Raw genomic sequence first — 19,476 nt, 5'->3', positions numbered from 1 at the left:
GCGGGAGGAGAGCACGTTTCTTAACAAAGCAGTGAAACGGCTGTTCTTTTATCTCCTGAGTTAGCTATAATGAAATAGAGAAACAGAGAGAGAAAAAGAAGTGTCAGCTTTGACAACACCTATATGGTGAGGTATTTAGGATTCTAAAAGAAGGGACATCTTTAACTACACAGCATTGAGACAACAAGCATTACCTCAGTGCTGAAAAATTTAATTGGGCGGGGAATTAATTTCAATATGCAAAAAATTTTAGTTTACAAATTTTTAACTCAGGATAGGTAGGTAAGGCTTTCTAAAGCCTTACGTATCTGTAACAACCAGGCAATGTAGCAACTTTCAATACAGTAACTAAAATAAATACTCAGAGTAAGCCTAGAGTAAGTCTACTGAATTCACCAGTCAATGGGGTTTCCCTGTAAATATTGATATAACAGAGAACAATAACAATCCTGCAGCATATATTAGAAAAAGCAAGTGACACACTATGGAATTAAAGGCAGCTCTGAGAACATCTAAGCTATAGATTCTCTATCACTTTTGAGCCAAAAAAGCTGACGAAGATGCTCCAAATTAGGCTACCAAGAACAGCTTGGACCTATTCCAAAATTTCCACACTGCCATGTGCTACAGCCCTATCTCCATCCTGTCAATCTCTCAGCCTTCCACCAGTGTTCTCCAAGATGTCCTCCTGGGAACATAGGCAGCTTCCTTACACAAGGACTGTAACATACAGGTTCTTCACCATTTAACGGGCTTTTGCAGTTCCTAAGTGATCTCTGGAGTTATTGTCCTGGAGAAAGTGTGTGTGCTAGGTGTTCTTTTCCCCACAGAGTGACAGGAACAGAAGGATGCAACTACTGCACCATAATGCTCTTAACATAGCTGAGAATCGTATGTCAAACTATATATAAATATATATATGTGTATGTATTTGCAATTTACTGAGAGACAATGCTAGAAACAGCAACAGCCAGTTCTTGTCTTGGTATTTACCTGATGTAGGTGGAGAAACAATGATGAAAAGCTGCTGCCAAAATACTCTGGGAGGTTGGTGTAGTGAGGAAATTCCGTAGCATTTTTCAAGGAAATGGAGTCTGGTGAGAAATGAAATTTTGTCAAACCATGCAGAAAAAGAAAGATTCCTGAAGCAAATCGCAGCAGAAATCAAAACACTGAACCTCCTTCTCTTAGTCTCCAGGGGAAGATTTCTGAACTCTTGTTGACCAGCCCTACCAACTCTGAGACCATTCACACAGGGATTATTCACTGTGGGCACAGCAACCAGGCACAGGAGGAACATTCACCTCCCATGCCAAGGCAGTGGGGATGGGCTGCCTGGCTTTTTCCAAGTCTCTGCTCCACAGAAAGAGGCAGTAAGAGAGTCACTCTGTGACCCCAAATGCATGAGACAGTGTAGTTTTATAATAATTACAGTGTATTTCTACTACACTCATCCTGCTCAGCACAAGGAGACCTCAAGCAACAGCTGTGCTGAAGCATACAGGTTTGTTCTAGGAAGGTGAACATTACTGAAAAAACCACCCCAACCAAAATGAGCTCAGTCCCTCACTCTCCTGTACGGTCTCTGGCTCTTATAAGCACCCAGGTGAGCTGCCTTTGTGTTCTCATTTTAAAATTGTAATTCTACATGCTCTCAGCTTTTTTTTCCAAAGTTCTTGCCTTCATTTATCTGGACCTTCCTTTCATCTTTCTTACCCAATATATGCACACTCGTGTGGGTATTAAATGGTGATAGAAGCCACAGCTACTTCACAAAGGCCTTGCTCTGAACAGTGAGTTTTTATTCTACTTTTAAGGGTGTTGACTTCCCCCCCTACCCCATTATAATCACTTCTCTTATTGCAAAAATCACAGCTTTCCAGTGCACAGACTCTGCTATACTGGGTCTGAAAGCAACTGTTTTTATAGTATGTGTCCTGCAAGAACCAGATATTGGTTAGCTGGACTACCAAAAGATACAGCAGCACCAGAAATTTTTCTTCTCTCCAGTCACTGGATTTAACTGTGCTATTTTTCCAATTCTCATTCCAAGTGAGCAATTTTCTGGTTCACTTAAGGCAGGGTGCCAATTAAGCACTCTGGGAATGAAAGTCTGTTAGATAATTTTTTTTTCCTGGAGTACTAATACATGTACAAACCAAATCAAAATGTTGGTGATTCTCTTCTTTTCTTCTTTTATCTTCCTGCCCCCTGTTTTTTTTTTTTTTCTTCTTGTCTTTATTGTTCCCTTTTAACTAAAAGTCAGCATCTTAGTACCTCATTAATCCAAAAATTTTCAGGAAGGCCACAGGAAGCTCAACATAAGCTTTTTTAACAATGAAGCAAGTAACTTCAGATTGCTATTCTAACATATTGGAGAATTACTTTATAGTTTAGGAGTGGCATTTTGCCTCTGTAACATAAAAAGTGCTGGTGATATATGTCACATACCCATGCCATTCATTCAAAATATCTAAACCAACTGCCACTGCCACCTCCCATGGAATAGAAGCCAGCAAGTAACACAAGGAATCTAAATTTATTCCATCATGTGCTGAAAGGGAGGGCTTTGCAACGTGCACAGAAATCAGGCTGCTGGGACTGCTTCAAAGGAAGGCGTGTGGGGAGCTGCTGCTGCTGTGGAGTGACTGTCCCCGGAGGCGTTTGAGAAAAGACTGGACATGGCACTTAGTGTCACGGTCACGTTCACATGGTGGTGGTGTTCGGCCAAAGACAGGACTTGATGATCTCAGAGATCTTTTCCAACCGAACTGATTCTGTGATTTCTGTGATTCTGTACCACTCTGCTCTCTCCAGCTCCTCATCCATCATCCCCTGAACCCGCGCAGTCCAGGACGCCAGATCTCCTCCACTTCTTCTCCAACGCTCCCAAGCAAGGGAGGGTTCTCTGCCTAATGGCGTTCAGTTATTTAGCTGGGCGAATAAACAAACAATCCCCATAAAAACATTTTTAACAACTCTTCCAGGCGATTCGAGCATTTCAGGGAAGGTGTTAAGGAAAGCGCCGTCAGCACGGCACTAGCTTGCCCCCGTGAGCAGGGCCGACCCCCGAGCCCGCTGCCCGGCACTCCGCCCCCGTCTGCCTCCAGCACGGGAGGCGGAGCGGAGCCGCGGATCCCATCGCCCCGGCAACGCGGCGGCCGCAAACCGTTCCCGGGACACGCGGCGGATCCCACCGGCGGCGGACGCGAGCGCCGGGAGCGGGCGCGGCCCAACGGAGAGGTGCGCCCCCGCCCACCCCCCCCCCCCGGAATTAAGGCGAAGCTCGATGGAACAGCCCGGCCCAACCGCCCCCGCACCGCGGGGCTGACCCTACCACTGCGGCGCGGGGGGGATGGGGGCTGGGGGGCATTCTTCATCGCCTCCGCTCTTGCCGAGCCCGCTGCTTTCGCCAGTGAGATGCCGCGAGGGAAGGCAGAACAAAGGAGCATCCCGGTGGTGGCCCGTGCGGGGAACAGCGCCCCGCGGGGATCCCCTTCCAGCTGCTCGGCGTGCCCGTGGGGTGGTACGGCCCGTGCCCCCCCGAGGTGCCGCGCCGCGCGGTACTGGGGGCACCGGCCGGGCGGGGGGGGGGACACCGCGCACCGTCGTCCTCCGCCCCCCCGCCCGGCTCGGTCACGTGGCGGTGGAGGTGCGAGGGACGTGGCCGCGGAGGGCCGGTGCTGCCCGGTGGCAGTGGCGGGGTGGCGGCCCGGACCCCCCTACATCGCTGTCTTGCCCTGAGAGCTGGGGGCTCTGCCTGGGGAGAAGCTCACTGGAGAGAATGAGGGGTTCTGCCTGGGGAGAACATGCCTGGGGAGAACATCACTGCTCTTGGCCCACCGCCTCAGAGCTGTTGTGTCTCTCCCGCTCCTTCAGGAGCCCACCGTAGGCCTGGCCAGCAGCGTGCAATGCCTCTCTTTGGGAACTCCTTCAGCCCAAAGAAGACGCCCCCCAGGAAATGGGCCTCCCTGTCCAACCTGCACCTGGTGAGTGCCTGCAACTGCGGTTTGCTGCAGGAGCCATGTCTTGGTGCCAGGGGTGGGTGGCTCCTGCTGTCAGTGCCATAACCCTTACAAGGGCTCCCAGCTGCTTCTGGGGCAGGAAAAAATTCTTCACCCAGTGAATGGGTGGGCTCTGGAATAGACTTCCTAGGGTAGTGGTCACAGCACCAAGCCTGACAGTTCAGGAAGTGTTTGAACAATACTCTGAGGCACACGGTGCAGCTCTTGTGGACAGTTCTCTGCAGGGCCAGGAGTTGGACTCAATGATCCTTGTGGGTTCTTTCCACGTCAGTATATTCTGTTATTCCAACTGTGCTGCTTTCTTGCTGCAGTGCAGCACCATTCCTGATCACTGTGACTGTACATGAAGCTAGAAATGGAATAGCTCAGGGAAGAATCATCATCACCACACCTGCAGCCCAGAACTGTGTCACTGAAAAATTTCCACCTGTGGTCTCCAAGTGCAGGGAGATGGATGAGTGTGTAGGTGGGAGAAGTGCAGGGATGGCAGTGAGAGGAACCAGTCCTCTACTGCAGCAGTACGTGACCAAAGGAGTACATGCTCGAAGGTTCCAGGGGCCATTTGGATCAGCATCTTCCACTGGAATGCTAGTCACTAAGAAATGGGAGATCAGGGGGTGGCTCTGGAATTCTGTGAAACTCTGAGTGTGATCTTCTTCCTGCAGCTGGATAGATCCACCCGTGAGGTTGAGCTGGGCCTGGAATATGGCACCCCCACAATGAACCTTGCTGGCCAGAGCCTGAAGTTCGAAAATGGCCACTGGGTTTCAGGTAGAGTACAGCCCAGCTTGTCTGGTCTGAAGTAGCCATGGTTGGCTGACAATCTGTATTTTGACCTCCTTCTTTCCTCCAAGAATCAGGAGGCTTCCTGGGGGATCGCAGGGAACTGCAGCGCTTGCGCAAACGAAACCAGCAGCTCGAGGAAGAAAACAACCTACTTCGGCTGAAAGTGGACATTCTGCTGGACATGGTGAGCCTTTGCCCAGCTCCTGCCTGCCCATAGCAGTGGGGATGCCCGGGCAAAGGGTGCTGGGTTCCCTGAAGAAGGCTTCTCTCAGTGCACCCCACTTTCTGCTTTACCCTGTCGTGCAACATGGGTGTAATGGCAAAGTGACTGTGGGAGTAAAGCCTGATCCCCTCTGTGGAAAGAGGGGAAGGTTCCCCCCACATCAGAGCTTGTTGTGAACACTGTGAGAGACAGAAGTCCCTGCTGTCTCCTGTTTCCCTTTCTGCACAGAATATGGCATTTTTCTTGCCACTCTATTCTCTTCCATAACTATGAAACTGAGTTACAGCCACTGTTTCTGGTCACAGAAGATTAAAGCTTCCATCTGCTGTCATGAGGGGCAAGACATGTATCCTTTGTGTAAAACTGTGAATGAAAGAATTTCCAGTAAATAAACCGAAATTCAGCCTTACCCAGAGATCACAGGTTTCATGCTTAAAATCTGGAGAGACATTCAGGGAAATAGAACACACATCTATTGGCAGTTAATAAGTGATTTAGCCTTTATGTCACTCTAAACAAATATTTTATTTCCTTACCCTTCACGTGTTTTAAAACTGGAAAATGGCTTTTGTGGCTGGAACACTCAGCAGAAACACTTTCTGCTCTTCAGGTTTTCCAGGCAATCTCAGTGAAACATGACATGGCAGCTTCCCCCTTGCTCAACAGGAATAAATTGCCTCCTGCAGGACCTGGCTTGTGGCTGTAAATCTTGGTTGTACGGTGAAGTTGGAAAAGCCTCACCAGCTTTTAACTCCCTCCTGTTGTTGTTTGCTGTGTGTTCCAGCTCTCTGAGACCACTGCCGAGTCCCACCTCATGGAGAAGGAGCTGGAGGAGCTGAAGCAGCACAGCCGGAGGAAGAAGTGAACAAGAGATGGCCAGGCTGGTTCTGGGTCTTGGCCCACGGGATGCTGGGGCTGGCTCGGGCCTCCCAGGCATGTTGGTACTGTGTGAGGTACTTTGTTTCATGGGACCACGAGTGCTGAGATGCCTCCAGCGCAGTGTGGTGCCGTGGGTACTGCTAATGGCTGGTTTGGCACCACAGCGCTGTTAATTAACACGATTTTCCTCAGAGCACTTTAGCTTGCTACATTGCTCAGCGCAGCCCAGCACAGGCAGCCGGACAGCCGGCGGTGGGGCCGATCCGTCTCCGTGAGGGCCCCTGCTCGCCTTCTCTGCTCTCCGAAGAGGAGAGACCTCTGCCTCCCCCACACCGCGGGGAGCCCGCGGGTGCTCGTACAAACCTCACCGTCTGCCTTGGGCGAGCAGGATGCTGGAGTTGCCCGTTCTCGAGAGTTTTGCATATTTGTTATAAAACCTTGCAATTAAAACCCGTATCTGAGGGTGTTTGTAACGCGTCGCGCTGTGCGGCGGGGGCCGGGGTGGGGGGCGGCCGCTGCTCCTTCGGGCCGCCAGGGGCCGCTGCCCGGCCCGGGCTGGGTGGCGGGAGGGCGGCCCCGCTTCCGGCGGCGCTCTGGCCGCCGCTCCTTCCGTCCTGTCTGGTGGCGATGGCGGCCGCGGCGTCCCTGTCCCCGGAGGAGCTGCTGCCCAAGGGCGGCGCGGGCAAGGCCGAGGAGCTGGAGGACGAGCTCGACGAGGAGGAGGAGGACGACGAGGAGGTATCGGGGCAGGCGGCGGGGAAGGCCGGGCGGGCGCGGTGACCCCGCGGGGCGCGCAGGGCCGTGCGGCGGGGCCTGACATGCTTGGTGCCGCCCGCAGCTGGACGAGACGCTGGCGGAGCGGCTGTGGGGACTCACGGAGATGTTCCCCGAGAGCGTCCGGTCGGCGGCCGGGGCTACATTCGACCTTTCGCTGACGGTAGCGCAGAAGATGTACAGGTGAGGGGGCGGCGGGCCGGGCCGGAGCCCCTCGGAGCGGGCCCGGCGGGCAGAGCGAGGGCGCGGGCGGCTCTGCCGGCCTTCGCTGCGGCTTTGGGCGCTGGTAGCGCAGTGCGGGGCCTGCGGGGAGCAGCAGAATCACGGGCTTTGTTTATGGGCTGCTTGGGAAGGGCTGGGATAAGGGGACACCCCGGAGCTCGGGGTTGAATTTGGAGGCAGGCTTATGTTTGAGGCACGGAAGGGAAACGCGGGATTGTGCCAATAAGAACTGATTCCTAGGGTTCTTTATCCTTAATAGATTCTCTAGGGCAGCTCTGTGGATTGGCACCACCTCCTTCATGATTCTGGTTCTTCCTGTCGTCTTTGAAACCGAAAAACTGCAGATGGAGCAACAGCAGCAGCTGCAGCAGCGACAGGTGAGACAGGAAGGCCCAGCCGTCTGTCCTGGCCCTGCAGAGTTGGCCGGGAGTGCCTGCACCTCCCGCTGTGAGCGGTGCTGGGGTCGCTGGGGCAGAAGGGTGCACTCTGTTGTATGCTGTGGCCTCACTCATCCCACCAGATTCCCCGACTGGGTGTTCTCATTGGACAATCCTGCTGATTCCCAGTGGTGGCAATGCCTGGCAAGCCCAACCTGGTTTTTACCAGCTAAAACTTGCTCTAAGGGGCTGCGGTAGGGGCTGTGGTTGGGCACTGACCTTGGCTGTTGCAGCAGGCATGGGGCTGGTGCTGCAAAGTGCCACTAATACCTGTGGGAGGGGGGACAGCATGGCAAGACATCTTGTGTCCTTGAAACTCCTCAATGAATGTTTTTTTTTCCAGATCCTCCTTGGACCCAACACAGGGCTCTCAGGGGGAATGCCAGGGGCCCTGCCTCCGCTGTCGGGAAAAATCTAATTTGTGGAAGCTGAGTTGGATTCATATCAAGTGGGAAGACCTTGCGATTATGATATATTGAACTGTTGATTTGTTGGGCCAGGGCATTTTTTCTTTTTATTTTTGGTTATCCTTTGGGACATTGACCTGTTCATAACGAGGGAGGGAAGCCCCCCTATGGACCTGATGATGGCTCCTGTCTGCATCCCCCTCTCCTTTAGAAATCATGAGTATTTCCTTTTATTCAATCACTATGCCATAAGCAGTTACAGACTTGGACCGGGGGAGCTCCTCTGCCAGCTTCTTGCCCCCACAAAACACCCTGGGGCACAGGTCAGGCTTTGAAATGCAGCAGGCAGACACAACAAGTGTTTTCCTGCCTGATTTGGACCTGAAGGACAGTGGTGGCAGGAAGTGTGACTTTCCCCGCAGAGGAAGGAGGGGTGCCGGTGGCAATCAATACCCCATGGAAAATACTCTTTGGAAAGATGCGTCTGCAGAAACACTTTCACTGCAGCTGTGTGTGTGTGAGAACCGAGGGAGCAGCAGGCCAGGTTTGAGACGATCACATCCACGCAGATTCTCTGCCTCATAAAGTAGAACAGACATCAGCTGCGTATTTTTTTGTATGCAATATTAAATAAATCCAACCTGAGCAGTGTGGTTTTAATATATGTCCTTGAGGGAGGCTCAGTTCTTTCAGAGCTGCTGGGGGATTTCTGGGTAGGGATCTCTCCATTTCATGCACAGCCTGGCAGCGTGGAAGGAACAGATGTGGCCTTGTCACCTTCAGAGGGGTGGGGAAGCCATGTTTGGTTTAAGGGAATTCTGGGAGGTGATCCTACCTCAGCACCAGTGTCTAGTGTTCAAGGTTCTTAATGCACAGAAACGTGGTGGTTTTATAACCAAAGAAAAAAATTTATTTATCGTTTACATACTTTGTTACAGAACAATTCAATTGAACATACAGAAGTGATAGGACATTTATATGGAAACTTTTTTTTTCCATTTTTAATATTTGGTTAAACAAAATACATCTCTGTAAACAAATCCAAGACAAGGCTCTAACAAAACCAAACAAGCAAGAAAACAAAGAGGGGCTTCCCTGCTCCCGAGCAGTGGGACTGGACCAGCTCACCCACCCACGGGCACAGCAGCCTCACCTCCCACAGGGATGTGATCACACACTTTCCCTTTACCTGAGCAGCTGGATCACACTGTTTCTCCCCCGGGAAAGCAGCCCCAAAGTATTTTAAAACATCTTTGCATATTGTGCACTGATCCATTGGCTTGCAGTTTCCATGCAAACAGGGTTTTTCTCCAAAGTGCAACTTCAATCAGCATAGAAAATGTTGCTGTTGAGATTTATATTTTCCCCTCTTGAAGAAATGGCTTCAAGTCAGGAGCAGAATGCCTGCAGGCTGAACATCCTGCCTGGAAAGTGTTTAAAAACTCTGCCAGCTGGTATTGGTCATTGGAATGTGTTACGAAATAGGACTTTTTAAAATGTAAAAGCCATTTGCCCTTGACTGTGGGAGGCTGTGCTCAAAGGACTGCAGAAGTGCTTGCCAGATGTCCGGGGGTCAGCAAACACCATCATCCTGTCGTCATGTGGCCTCTGTTCTCTGTTGGGACGGTGCCATTTTGGTGGTCTCTGAGGTTCGAGCACCTGCTCATGCATTTGCAGAGCTCTGAAGAGAAAAATAACTGAGAAAATGTCATTACAATCCCTCCTTTCACCAGCTCAAACATCAGTAATGAGAGTTTCCTGCATGATGGAACAGGATCCTTCGAGCTCCATCAGGTGCCAGAGGTTGCTGTTCAACCAACACATGTAAAGATGGAAGCAACCAGCAGCTCAGCCAGGAAGTGCTAAACACAACCAAGGGAGTTCCAGATTCAGCATTTCCTCCTCCTGCCACGGAAGGCATGGCTAAGCTACAGCTCTCCTGGGTGACTGGGAAACAGCCGGTGGAGATTCCTCAGTGTCTCCGTGTCTAGTTTCTCTTCTCCATGGAAGGCAGAAAAAAGCAATTCACCCATTCATGGAATGTTTGTTGGCCAATGCTAAAGGAGAGGTTGGTTCAACTACCAAGCCAGGGTGTCTCCAATGCCTGGAAGTTCTGGTGGACTCTCTGCAGCTCCCAGATCAGCAGATGGTAGCAATAAATGAGGAAAACTGACTGCTATAAAGGCTTCCCTCCTCAGCCCATTTTTATTTTTTAACTTGACCTCTTTCATTTCACATTACATCTGTGACTGTGGGCTGGACTTCTGGAGAGTGGAAAATAAAAGGGAGTTAATTTCTTTGAAAACCTCTTCAGCTTTATTCCTCTCTCCAAGGAGCCCCTAAACTACTGGGTGACCATGCAGAAAACCAAAATAACTGTTAAAAAATAGTGAAAAAAAAAAAAACCACCATAGCACAAAGAAACCCAAGCAGACTGTGGCTTCTCTTCAGTCCAGAAACTTGATACTCCTCAGTCATCCTGTGCTTGCTGTTTCCATGTCACCTTAGCCAGACACATACTGCCAAACAACCACTCACCACATACATAAATCCTTGGAAACCCTGGGGAAGAATCCTCTAGCTACCCGAAGAATTTCTTGAAAGATGACTCTGGTTTTATTATTGTTTCTTAATTCCTGGCACAAACCAGCCCTAAGAAGCAGAGGGTCGTGCTGAGCACCGTACCATTCCTAGTGTTCTGAGTGTCCTGAGAGACCCTTAGGAATTGCAAATGTCTTCACAACAATTTGTTTTGGAGGGAGAGAACTGTAAAGAGGTGGCAGCGTGCTCAGTCCCTGCTCCTTCCTGACAAGCCCTGGAGGGAGCAGTGTCCCACCACACACAGCCTTGAACCACGTGGGGAAATGGAAGCCCAGGGTTTCCAGGCACTCTTTCTCCCCAGCCCAGTTTTTCAAGAGTGTGATGCCTCCCAGCTGGCCAGAGGGCACTGCAACTCATTCACCTTGCAATTAAAGTGATTGGCTTCCAGTTTCCTCTGCTCTGCCCTCAGTTCTTCCCCACCCACCACCCCAATGTCCTCTGCCATTGCCCTATTGCACCAAGGAAGGAAGAGAAGAGCCTAACAAAGGAAATTCCAGACGAAGAGAGTTGGGGCACCGATTATCCAGGTTTTAGGACATCAGGAGTTTGGTAAAGGGGAAGAACTGTAGTGGGAGGACAGAGCTGGCCCAGGTCACACGTCAGCTCTCCAGGTCTGATGTGCTTCCACCTCCTCTGGTACCACCAATAGAAGTTCACAGTTCTTTCCTCTCAGCTGGTGTTTCAAAAATTTCCTATCATAAAGAGAAATAGAAACAAGGGCTACTGAATGTAGAACTTCATCATCTACAATAACAATTAAATATTATCTTAACCTCAACAGAGATAAGTCTATATAGATGCTACTTTATTATTTCCCAAGGGAAGAAAAACAGAATTAAAACCAAATTTAGTTTCTTCCTATTTTCAAGATCAAGAATCCCATCTTAACTTTAAATAATTCCAACAAATCTGGGAGAAAAATAATCTTTTTATTCTAAAAAAAGAACACCCTATCACACAGATGTCCTTAGCAGCAGTGTATCACTTCGTCATTTGACATGATTTTTTAGCCCTTTTCTGCACGTAAGCTTTTGCTAATACCAAACTTGGATTACTTCCAATAAATATGAAAAATCAACATCTCCTCCAATATCTTTTGATCCAGATTTCCAAAACTCCAAGTAGAGAAAGCCCTAATTTATTGCTGAAGAACGATACACCTAGGATAAAATCCACCAGAACCTCTGCACAGTAGTTTCACAAGACTTACTTTACCCCAGAAATTTACCAAAACTTCAGTGGCATGGCTGGCTCTGCAAACACTGCACATGTGCAATCCCCAGTCCCTATCTCAGAACAAGACCAGTCAAGGAAGCAAAGCTGCTAGTAGGATTTATGGCATGATGGAATGGAAGCTAAACAGCAATCAAGAGCAGGTGAAATTTTACAAAGTATTTACAATGACCTTCTTGTGTTAAGATTGAAGAGGGAAGGGGAGCCAAGCCAGAAGGGCAGTGTATGCTTACATGGGAAAAGTGATTCCTAACAAACAGCTCTTACTGCTCTCAGGGATAAGGCTGCACTTTTAGTCTGGAAAGCCTTTTGCTGCAGACATGCAGATTGTTACTAAATAGGCAAAGAATGCTGATACTGTCATGTTCAAGGAGGGAGCAGGGCACAGCACATCGTGTTGCAGGTGTCCCCCACTAATACCAGAAAAGGCCTCTACCTTTGCCACAGACAGAGCCAGACACGTAAGAGGCCAAGTCAAGTTCTTCTAAGCTGATAGAGACATCGCTGCCAAAAGCATTTCCCTGGCTTTACACAAACAGGGCATAAATCCAAGTGGAGGCAGAAGAACCTTATTACTCTCAAATTTTTACAATTGCAAGTCAGCCATACATATTTCAATCGGCAACTGTTTAAGGCCAGACTTCTTACCTCCAACAGGGACAGATTAGAGGAAATCCTACCTGAGCTCACTTTCACCTCCAATCCACTCGGGCACCTTGAGCTTGGAGTCGAGGTTGTAGTAGGTGCCTCCCACCTCCCGGACACAGATCCAGTGCTGTCGCTTGAGGGGGAGCTTCAAGGGGCCCCAGCAAAGGCTGGAGGGCAGGTTCATGATGAAGCCCATCACGTTAGACAGGGCAATGGCGTTAACATCCCTGAAAGAGTGCACAACATCAACCAGATTATGTTCTGGTGCTTTCACTTCAATCTTTGTCAGTTTTACAAAGAGCAGCCACCTCCAGAATGACACAGCTTCTCAGTACCTGCGCTTATCCCACCAAACCGCCTCGTAGCCTTTGGTCTGAAGTGCTGCCATAATCACGTTCACATCATAGTTTCCATTCCCCAGCATGCTCTTCTTGTGGGGGGTCACCATGGTGTTGGGAGACAGCCTGCAAACAGAAGAGGAGACTGCTTAGCAGATGTTTGTTGAACCTGTATTCCACAACCTGCTATATAACTTGAAGTCCAGGGGTTTTGTGTTTAAACACAAACTATTCCGTGCCCCCCTTATCCCTCATCAAATGGGCTGAGGAAACTAAGTAATGCATTAAGAATAACTCTGATGTACAAAGCCTCCAAAAATCCTGCCTTTGATGCAAAAGAAATCACAAAGCTCTTTCTCCCTGACCCCTTGAACTGGTACTTCTGAAGGATGCTTCAATTATGATTTTTCCACAATTTACAGTCAGAGTAAATGCCAGTTTGCTATTCAGGACAGCAGCTATTACAATGACAAGAGTCCAACAGTCAACAGCAGTCCTGAAGACCAGATGAGAAAAAGAGGCATGGGAGGTTGGCTGCAGGAAAGGTTGTTCTTCCTCCTCCTCCACTTGAAAATGAAAGAAGTATTCAGACACAAAGCTGTGAAGATACTTGGGGTTGGGAGCTTTCCAAAGCTGTTGTGGTTGCTAGATGGTAAAAAAATATCTGTTGCTGTAGGTAACTAAACAGATAATCCTGATGCAAACAAATCTCTTCAGCTTCAACTGGTAAGTTTGCTTAGACATCATTTGCATTACTACAGCATCTAAAAATGCAGAACCAGAGTCCATCACATTCATACAACTGCAGAGTATCCTGAGTTGGAAAGGATCTACATGGAGTCCACTCCTGGTCCCAGACAGGACAGCCCCAAGGATCACACCGTGTGCTTGACAGCATTCATTCAGTCCTAACTCCTCTTCAACTCTGTCAGGCTTGCTGCTGTGACCACTTCCCTGGTGAGCTTGTTCCAGTGCCCAACTGCCCTCTGGGTGAAGAACCTTTTCCTAATATCCAAACCAGACCTCCTCTGACAGTGCCTCGTGCCATTCCTTCAGGTCCTGTTACTGGTCACCAGAGAGGAGAGACCAATGCCTGCCCCTCCACCTCCTCCTGTGAGGAAGCTGTGGGCTGCTATGAGGTTACATGCCAAAAATATGTAACAGCCTTTGCACAAGTTCAGATAATGGATGTGAGACACAACATGGAGATGTGGCAAAAAAGCCTGTTAGCCACTTTTATGGTTTTATGTTCCCCCCCTCTGCCTAAGAAATTTTGTAAGGAGGAAAAACAACAGGATGTACTATTATGAAGATGACAGCAGGAAAAGCAAGCATGGGGGAAACTGAGAGCAGAGAACAACGTCACATAAGGCCAATCCAAAGAAAGTCAAGCCTCAAATGAGTTATGTTGTGATGAGTTGATCTTTCCATTGATAAGGACTCTATTAATTCTGCTAGTGCAAAGTTCAGATTTCATATCATCCAAACATCTGTATTTTACCTGCCTCCTCCTCCTGTCAACTGCATCCTCAAAAATCCTAATGTTTCTGCACATTTTCCATTCAGCCTTTACCACACTGAATATTCTGCAGGCATATTTCACCACTGGAAATCCTGCAGCCCTTCTTCATTCCTGCCTTTCTTACCCAACAAATTATATTTCTTTAAAAAGGTGTCCATGCAGCAGTGGTGGAAAATGTGGAAAATTATTTTTAACTTTAGCAGAATAGTGTTTGATCCCCATATCTGTGATTAATGCTTAGTTTTGTACCATACAGTACCTTGTACAAATTCCAGAGATTAACGTGGTTTTATGTTAACTCCCTCCATCTGTGACTAACAGTCTTGTATCAGCTAGTGCTTCCTTATTTACCTATATAAGCCACTGGGATGTACTAGCAGATGTCTTAGTTTTGAGAACAAAGATAGAATGCCAGGGCAAAGAATGATAAGAGAAGTGCATTGTGACCTGACAACATACTTGAGATAGTCTCAAGGTGAAAAGATTCATTAGAAGATCCAGAACCAAAATGGAAAATTTGGGGAATGTGATGTTCCCAAATGACCACCAAAGACTCTCAAAAGACCCCTACTGATATCCAAATAAATCCATTTAACATATATGCATGTATTCAGGAAATACAATGCACTTGCAATAGAAATGCAGTGCATATGTACTGGTTTCATGCATATAACCTGGTCTGGTTGTATGACTAGTACACTGCTGGGTGCACACGTTGGGTGGAGCGATCCCCATGCACCCAGCATGCTGAATGTAGTAATCTCAGCTTTCTTACTTATCCAGCTGTGGAGAGTTCACTTCCCAGTGTTCAGCCTGACAGCATAAGGCATTGACAAGAAAGCAGTGGACTGAGTAGAGAGATTCAGAGCAACCAAGGCTAGAGAGGCTAGAGACAGGCAGCCTTTGTTTTGGTTTTGTTTTCAGCTGCAAGTTTTTCTGCAGTGGAGCAGTCTGCAGCATAACAGTCTGGGAAGCATGCTCACTACAGAAGGGAGAGGAGTCCACAATACCATGCTAAGAGGAAAAGCTGTTAATATCCAACATGGGGTGTATTTTAGGGTGTATTTTACTAATCACAGAGACAGAACCTGCAGCTTGTCACAGCTCTTCCAGCATCTCTATAAAGCAAGATCACTTGGCTATGCCTAATTCCTCAAGATCATTGCTTCAACCTACCAACTCTCCTAATCCCCACAAGAAAACCTTACAACCCAGAGAGCCCTTTGGGCTGCAGAAGCACCCTCTCATGGCTCCACTTTCCAGACAAGTTTATTCAAGAGCTGAAAGAACACATTTATCTTTGTTCCTTCACATAACTTCCACAGCCCCAGAAATGTGAGGAGGTGACCAGCATGGGCAACAAGAAACTGGCATGTGTGAGCAAACTTGCCCCAAAAACCACCTCAACATTTTGACCCACACATACCTAAGCAGGGTCCACAATCATCAGCTGAAGGATTCTGACCACTAAAGGAATTAAACTGTTGTTTTGGTATTTTTTATCTAGCCACTGAGCAGAGGAAGACTGACAAAGCTGGACAGAAATCCAGGTAAATAATCCTCCTGATCTTTCTACCAGAAACTTTCATCAACATGTTGTCTTAACACAAGGGGCTCCAAGATTCCTGCAGTTGTCTTTCCTGATCAGGTGCCAATATGCAGACTCCAGTGAAGCGAAGAGATTTATTTGTATCTCCATGCAACACTTGGAACATGCAATCATACTTCCTGCAACAAAAGCCAGAGGAACATCAAAAATGTATTTCTGGTTTTAGAGGAAAGAAGAGGGAAAGGCTACACAATTGGAGGGGTGTCCAGACCAAGTTTCAGCACATGCTTGAGACGATAATCATCAGACTACCCTGGCCTTACACAATAGGATGCAGCAAAAGGGAAGCTAATGATTAAGCAATGTGGTTCAATCATTCTCCAAGGAATGTGGTAAAAGCCAGAGAGCTTAAGTTTATTTGTGATTTTGTTACCTTATCAACACCAGGTTTAAAAATCAGACCTCAACATTTTTGGAGGTTATTAAAAATATTCATCCTACCTTTATCAATACATAGAATGTGAGTAGACACAGGAAAATACAAGTGACATAAAAAGGGCAACTAAATTCACACTTCTTAAAGGCAAGTCAAAGAGCTACACACAAGTAGTCACCCAACAGAAACAGAAAGGCAGCAGCAATTATTTTGTATAACTTATAGCTCATCCATTTTTAAGAGGAATATCCATGTGCATTTCCATACTACCATGGGGCTGAATCAAGCTGTGTATCCAGGCTGGAATAAAAGACAAACTCTCCCTTCTAGGGAAAGAGGTCCAGCAAGATTAATATCCAGTCTTTTTCTGAGAGGTTTCATGCTGCACACTAATTCTGTCTCACCAAACGCAATGAAAGCCAACTAATTAGATCATCACACTCCTTCCACCACATGAACTGCCTTTGTTTGCTTCAGGCCAAGAGCAATCCAGCTGTGAGTAAGATTCTGACAATTGCTGCTCTGGAACAAAACCACAGTGTGTTTATGCTGGACAAAGAGTGCCTTGAGCCTGCCATGGACCAGCTCCACTCCACTAGCAGGAGCTTTATCTGCAACACTACAATAAAGAGCATTTCAATCCGATACTTGTTATTGTCCTTCACCACATTCTCTGCCAAAGACAGGCATGAGTTTGATGAGTCAAGCACCAGTTTCATAAAACTGCCAGTTTTCAGGGGAGCTGCAACAGGGCCACAGCTCCCTGTCATCAGCACAGGGTACCATGACTGCCTCGTGCCACAGCATGAGCTGCCATGGTGTGGGATCTCCTGCTCCTCACAAACACAAGGTGCTGGCAGCTGCTGGTAACAGGTATTCAACCAAAACTTACACCATGTTTACAACATCTGCACCTTGACTATCAGAGGAGAGCCCCTTTCCATCATTTCCTTTATCATCACAGATTCATCAGCAGTGGGTCACCAGAACTCATAAGGGTTCACACAGGAGAATTTCCATAAAGCATCAAAACACCATAAAATAAACACTGAGCGAAATATGAGCTATTGCACAGGCCACGTTAATAATTTATATTCATCCCTGTAAAACTCAAACCTACTTTATTAATTATCTGAAGCTCCTGGGAAACATTTAGCAATGCCACAGGAAACAGGCATCCAGCTACTGAAATTAAAGCCAGTTTGAGAGAGTACAGAGAGTCTTGCTGCATGGAAAGAAAAAAAGCCCATAATATTTGAAGAACTTCACTGAATCTCTTGAATAAGAATCACTCATTTGGCAAAACTCTTAATTTCTAAAAAAGTTACAAATGTTGCAGTACTAAGTCAGTAAGTCATTTCTGCTGCCTTCATTCCCCCAAGGCAATTCCCAAATCCATTATTAAATCTAAGTAATTTATCTACACAAGTGAGGGGCAAAAATATGGAAGACAGGTAGAAGAGGCACTAAGGTGAGTAGAGAGGAAGATAACACTCCAACCACGACAGCATCTACAATAAAACCCTTGGACCCATAGCTGGCAGCCAGAACAGATTAAGAAACAAGTAAAATGAGAAAGAATTTCTGCATGGAGGGACAAAAAAAAAAAAAAAAAGGCTGGGGTTAAAAAACCAAGATACATTCAGTTCAAAGCAGTGGCACAGTCTGAATCCCTCCTTTTCTTTCTACTTCCCCCCAGACAATACCCAAAAATCCCTGCAATCAGCTGAGGACAAGGGGAAGCTACTGCCAGTACAGAGAGCAGCCTACCTCTGGAAAATCTCCTGCAGGGTTTCCCTAGTGAAGGCGTTGCTGTCCTGGAAGACATTGTTGAGGGCATGGAGGGCACACAGCTCCCTGCGTTGCTTCTCATGGTAAATGTGCTGTGGCAGCTGCTGGGATGGCTCTGGCGATTCTGATTTGGTCTTGTCACCTTTCCATGGCACACAGCTCATTTTCTCGATGGGTGGATGGGGAGTAGGTGGTGAAAAATGAAGGAGGCTGAAGTTTCTGCCCCCACAGTCACAACAGCAGCCCACTGCTCCTTTCTTTTGTGGGCTAGAGGTGCTTCCAGCTTACGAATCCTCCTCTTGTGCTTCAGTTTACTCAGTAATTGCCTCTGACAGCTGGTTTTAAAAACCACATGAAGATCTGCAACCTCCCTCCTCCCATACCCCATAAAATGTAGTATTTCCCTTCCCTCCACAGAAAAAAAAAATTAAAATGTCAAAATATATAATTCTCCTTAGTCTCAAGGTACCAGCTGGAATTTATCACATCGTTCCTTTTCTTCCATCTCCTTTGGTCTACAGTGCCACTAAAAAAAGTACCCAGACCAGGTAACAGGAGAGGCCCAACCCCAAAGTGCCAAAGTGAAGAAGATGAAGCCAGCACTGGGTACTGCCTATAGGAGCACAGGGTGGTTAAGCACTTATCAGCTGCATTCCTCCATTCCTTTGGGAACGACTGAATCCCGGCAGGAAGATGCCAACAGCTCGGGAAAGGAAACCACTTCTTGCTAGGCCACGAGAAGCCCAAGTCCAGGCTGCGGGGAAGGCGACTCCTCACTGGTCACCCTGCGCTCCGACAAAGGGAAGTCTCCGTTAGCAACCAGAGGCAGCCCCAAGCCCGGGGGAGCGAGGGTAGGGCAGGCGGGACCAGCCCCACGGCCTGCCTCGCACCTCTCCACCCCGCCCCTCCCCGCCCTACGCCCTCACAACCACCACCACCACCACCAAAACAACAACAACAGCAACAGCAATCCAGGCGGGAGCCGCTTCCCACGGCCGAGGCCCTGCGACCCCCGCAGCCCACCGCGCTGAGGAGAGGCCCCAGTCTAACCCCCACCCAGCCCTTCGGGGCTCGCCGCTGGGCCGAGGCGCCCGCCCTTGCCCTCGGGAGGGTTGGAGGGGTCCTGCCGGGCCGGGCCGGGCCAGGCCGGTCGGGTCCCGCCGACGGCTCCTCACCGCCCGCTCGGCCCCCGGGGCCGCCCCGCGCCGGCGCACGCGCGCGCCGGGCCCCGCTCGCGCCACTCTCGCGCACGCACGCACACACGCGCGCGCCCCCCCGCCCCCCGCACGGGCCGACGTCGGCCCCGCCCCCTCGACGTCAGCGGCAAAACGAGCCGGGACAGAAACGAAAGCAGCCTCTGAATAAACAAACGTAAATCTCCTCCGGCTTCGTTCTGTGCCACAGGTCAGCGCCTGTGGCGGTGGTGCCACAAGCGTGCGTGTGGCTAGGCGGAGGAGCAGGACAGGCAGCTTTCCCCGCCGCTCTGCAGGGGTCACCTGCCCGTCCGCAGAGCCCCTCAGCCAGAGGGGTTTCCTCCTTGGCGCTGGCGTCGTGCCCGGAGGCCCCCGCCGGCGGTCTGAACACTGTGGGCTCGCATGGGGGTTT

The 19,476-nt window shown here is 48.8% G+C and overlaps 3 protein-coding genes across 6 annotated transcripts; 2 read left to right on the top strand and 1 right to left on the bottom strand.

Annotated features, from left to right (window-relative positions):
• Nucleotides 1–3,124: 3,124 nt before the first annotated feature.
• CBY1 (chibby 1, beta catenin antagonist) lies at nucleotides 3,125–6,373 on the top strand. Of its 2 annotated transcripts, XM_059473177.1 has the most exons (5): nucleotides 3,125–3,243; nucleotides 3,880–3,989; nucleotides 4,691–4,796; nucleotides 4,880–4,995; nucleotides 5,819–6,344. In XM_059473177.1, the coding sequence occupies exons 2-5, from the start codon at nucleotides 3,912–3,914 to the stop codon at nucleotides 5,897–5,899; spliced, it is 381 nt and encodes a 126-aa protein (XP_059329160.1). In that variant the 5' UTR covers nucleotides 3,125–3,243; nucleotides 3,880–3,911; the 3' UTR covers nucleotides 5,900–6,344. The 2 variants fall into 2 exon arrangements, with proteins under 2 accessions (XP_059329160.1, XP_059329159.1); XM_059473176.1 differs by lacking the exon at nucleotides 3,125–3,243 and having other exon boundaries at nucleotides 3,810–3,989; nucleotides 5,819–6,373.
• Nucleotides 6,374–6,508: 135 nt separating this feature from the next.
• On the top strand, nucleotides 6,509–8,417 carry TOMM22 (translocase of outer mitochondrial membrane 22). Its single transcript, XM_059473178.1, has 4 exons — nucleotides 6,509–6,651; nucleotides 6,752–6,870; nucleotides 7,169–7,286; nucleotides 7,690–8,417. Exons 1-4 carry the CDS (start codon nucleotides 6,541–6,543, stop codon nucleotides 7,762–7,764), a joined length of 423 nt encoding a protein of 140 aa, XP_059329161.1. The 5' UTR covers nucleotides 6,509–6,540; the 3' UTR covers nucleotides 7,765–8,417.
• Nucleotides 8,418–8,640: 223 nt separating this feature from the next.
• On the bottom strand, nucleotides 8,641–19,023 carry JOSD1 (Josephin domain containing 1). 3 transcript variants are annotated; one of them, XR_009418473.1, is made up of 5 exons: nucleotides 17,851–18,775; nucleotides 12,571–12,699; nucleotides 12,268–12,462; nucleotides 10,163–11,046; nucleotides 8,641–10,017 (listed from the first exon to the last, which is right to left on the bottom strand). XR_009418473.1 is itself a non-coding variant. In XM_059471946.1 (5 exons), exons 2-5 carry the CDS (start codon nucleotides 18,033–18,035, stop codon nucleotides 10,947–10,949), a joined length of 609 nt encoding a protein of 202 aa, XP_059327929.1. In that variant the 5' UTR covers nucleotides 18,036–18,656; nucleotides 18,922–19,023; the 3' UTR covers nucleotides 8,641–10,946. The 3 variants fall into 3 exon arrangements, 2 of the variants coding, with proteins under 2 accessions (XP_059327929.1, XP_059327928.1); XM_059471946.1 differs by adding an exon at nucleotides 18,922–19,023 and having other exon boundaries at nucleotides 8,641–11,046; nucleotides 17,851–18,656; XM_059471945.1 differs by having other exon boundaries at nucleotides 8,641–11,046.
• Nucleotides 19,024–19,476: the final 453 nt, after the last annotated feature.

Source organism: Ammospiza nelsoni, chromosome 5 (assembly GCF_027579445.1).
Source record: "Ammospiza nelsoni isolate bAmmNel1 chromosome 5, bAmmNel1.pri, whole genome shotgun sequence".
Lineage (NCBI taxonomy): Eukaryota > Metazoa > Chordata > Aves > Passeriformes > Passerellidae > Ammospiza > Ammospiza nelsoni.
Note: the sequence above shows the minus strand (reverse complement) of the source record. Positions and strands in the feature narration are given on the sequence as shown.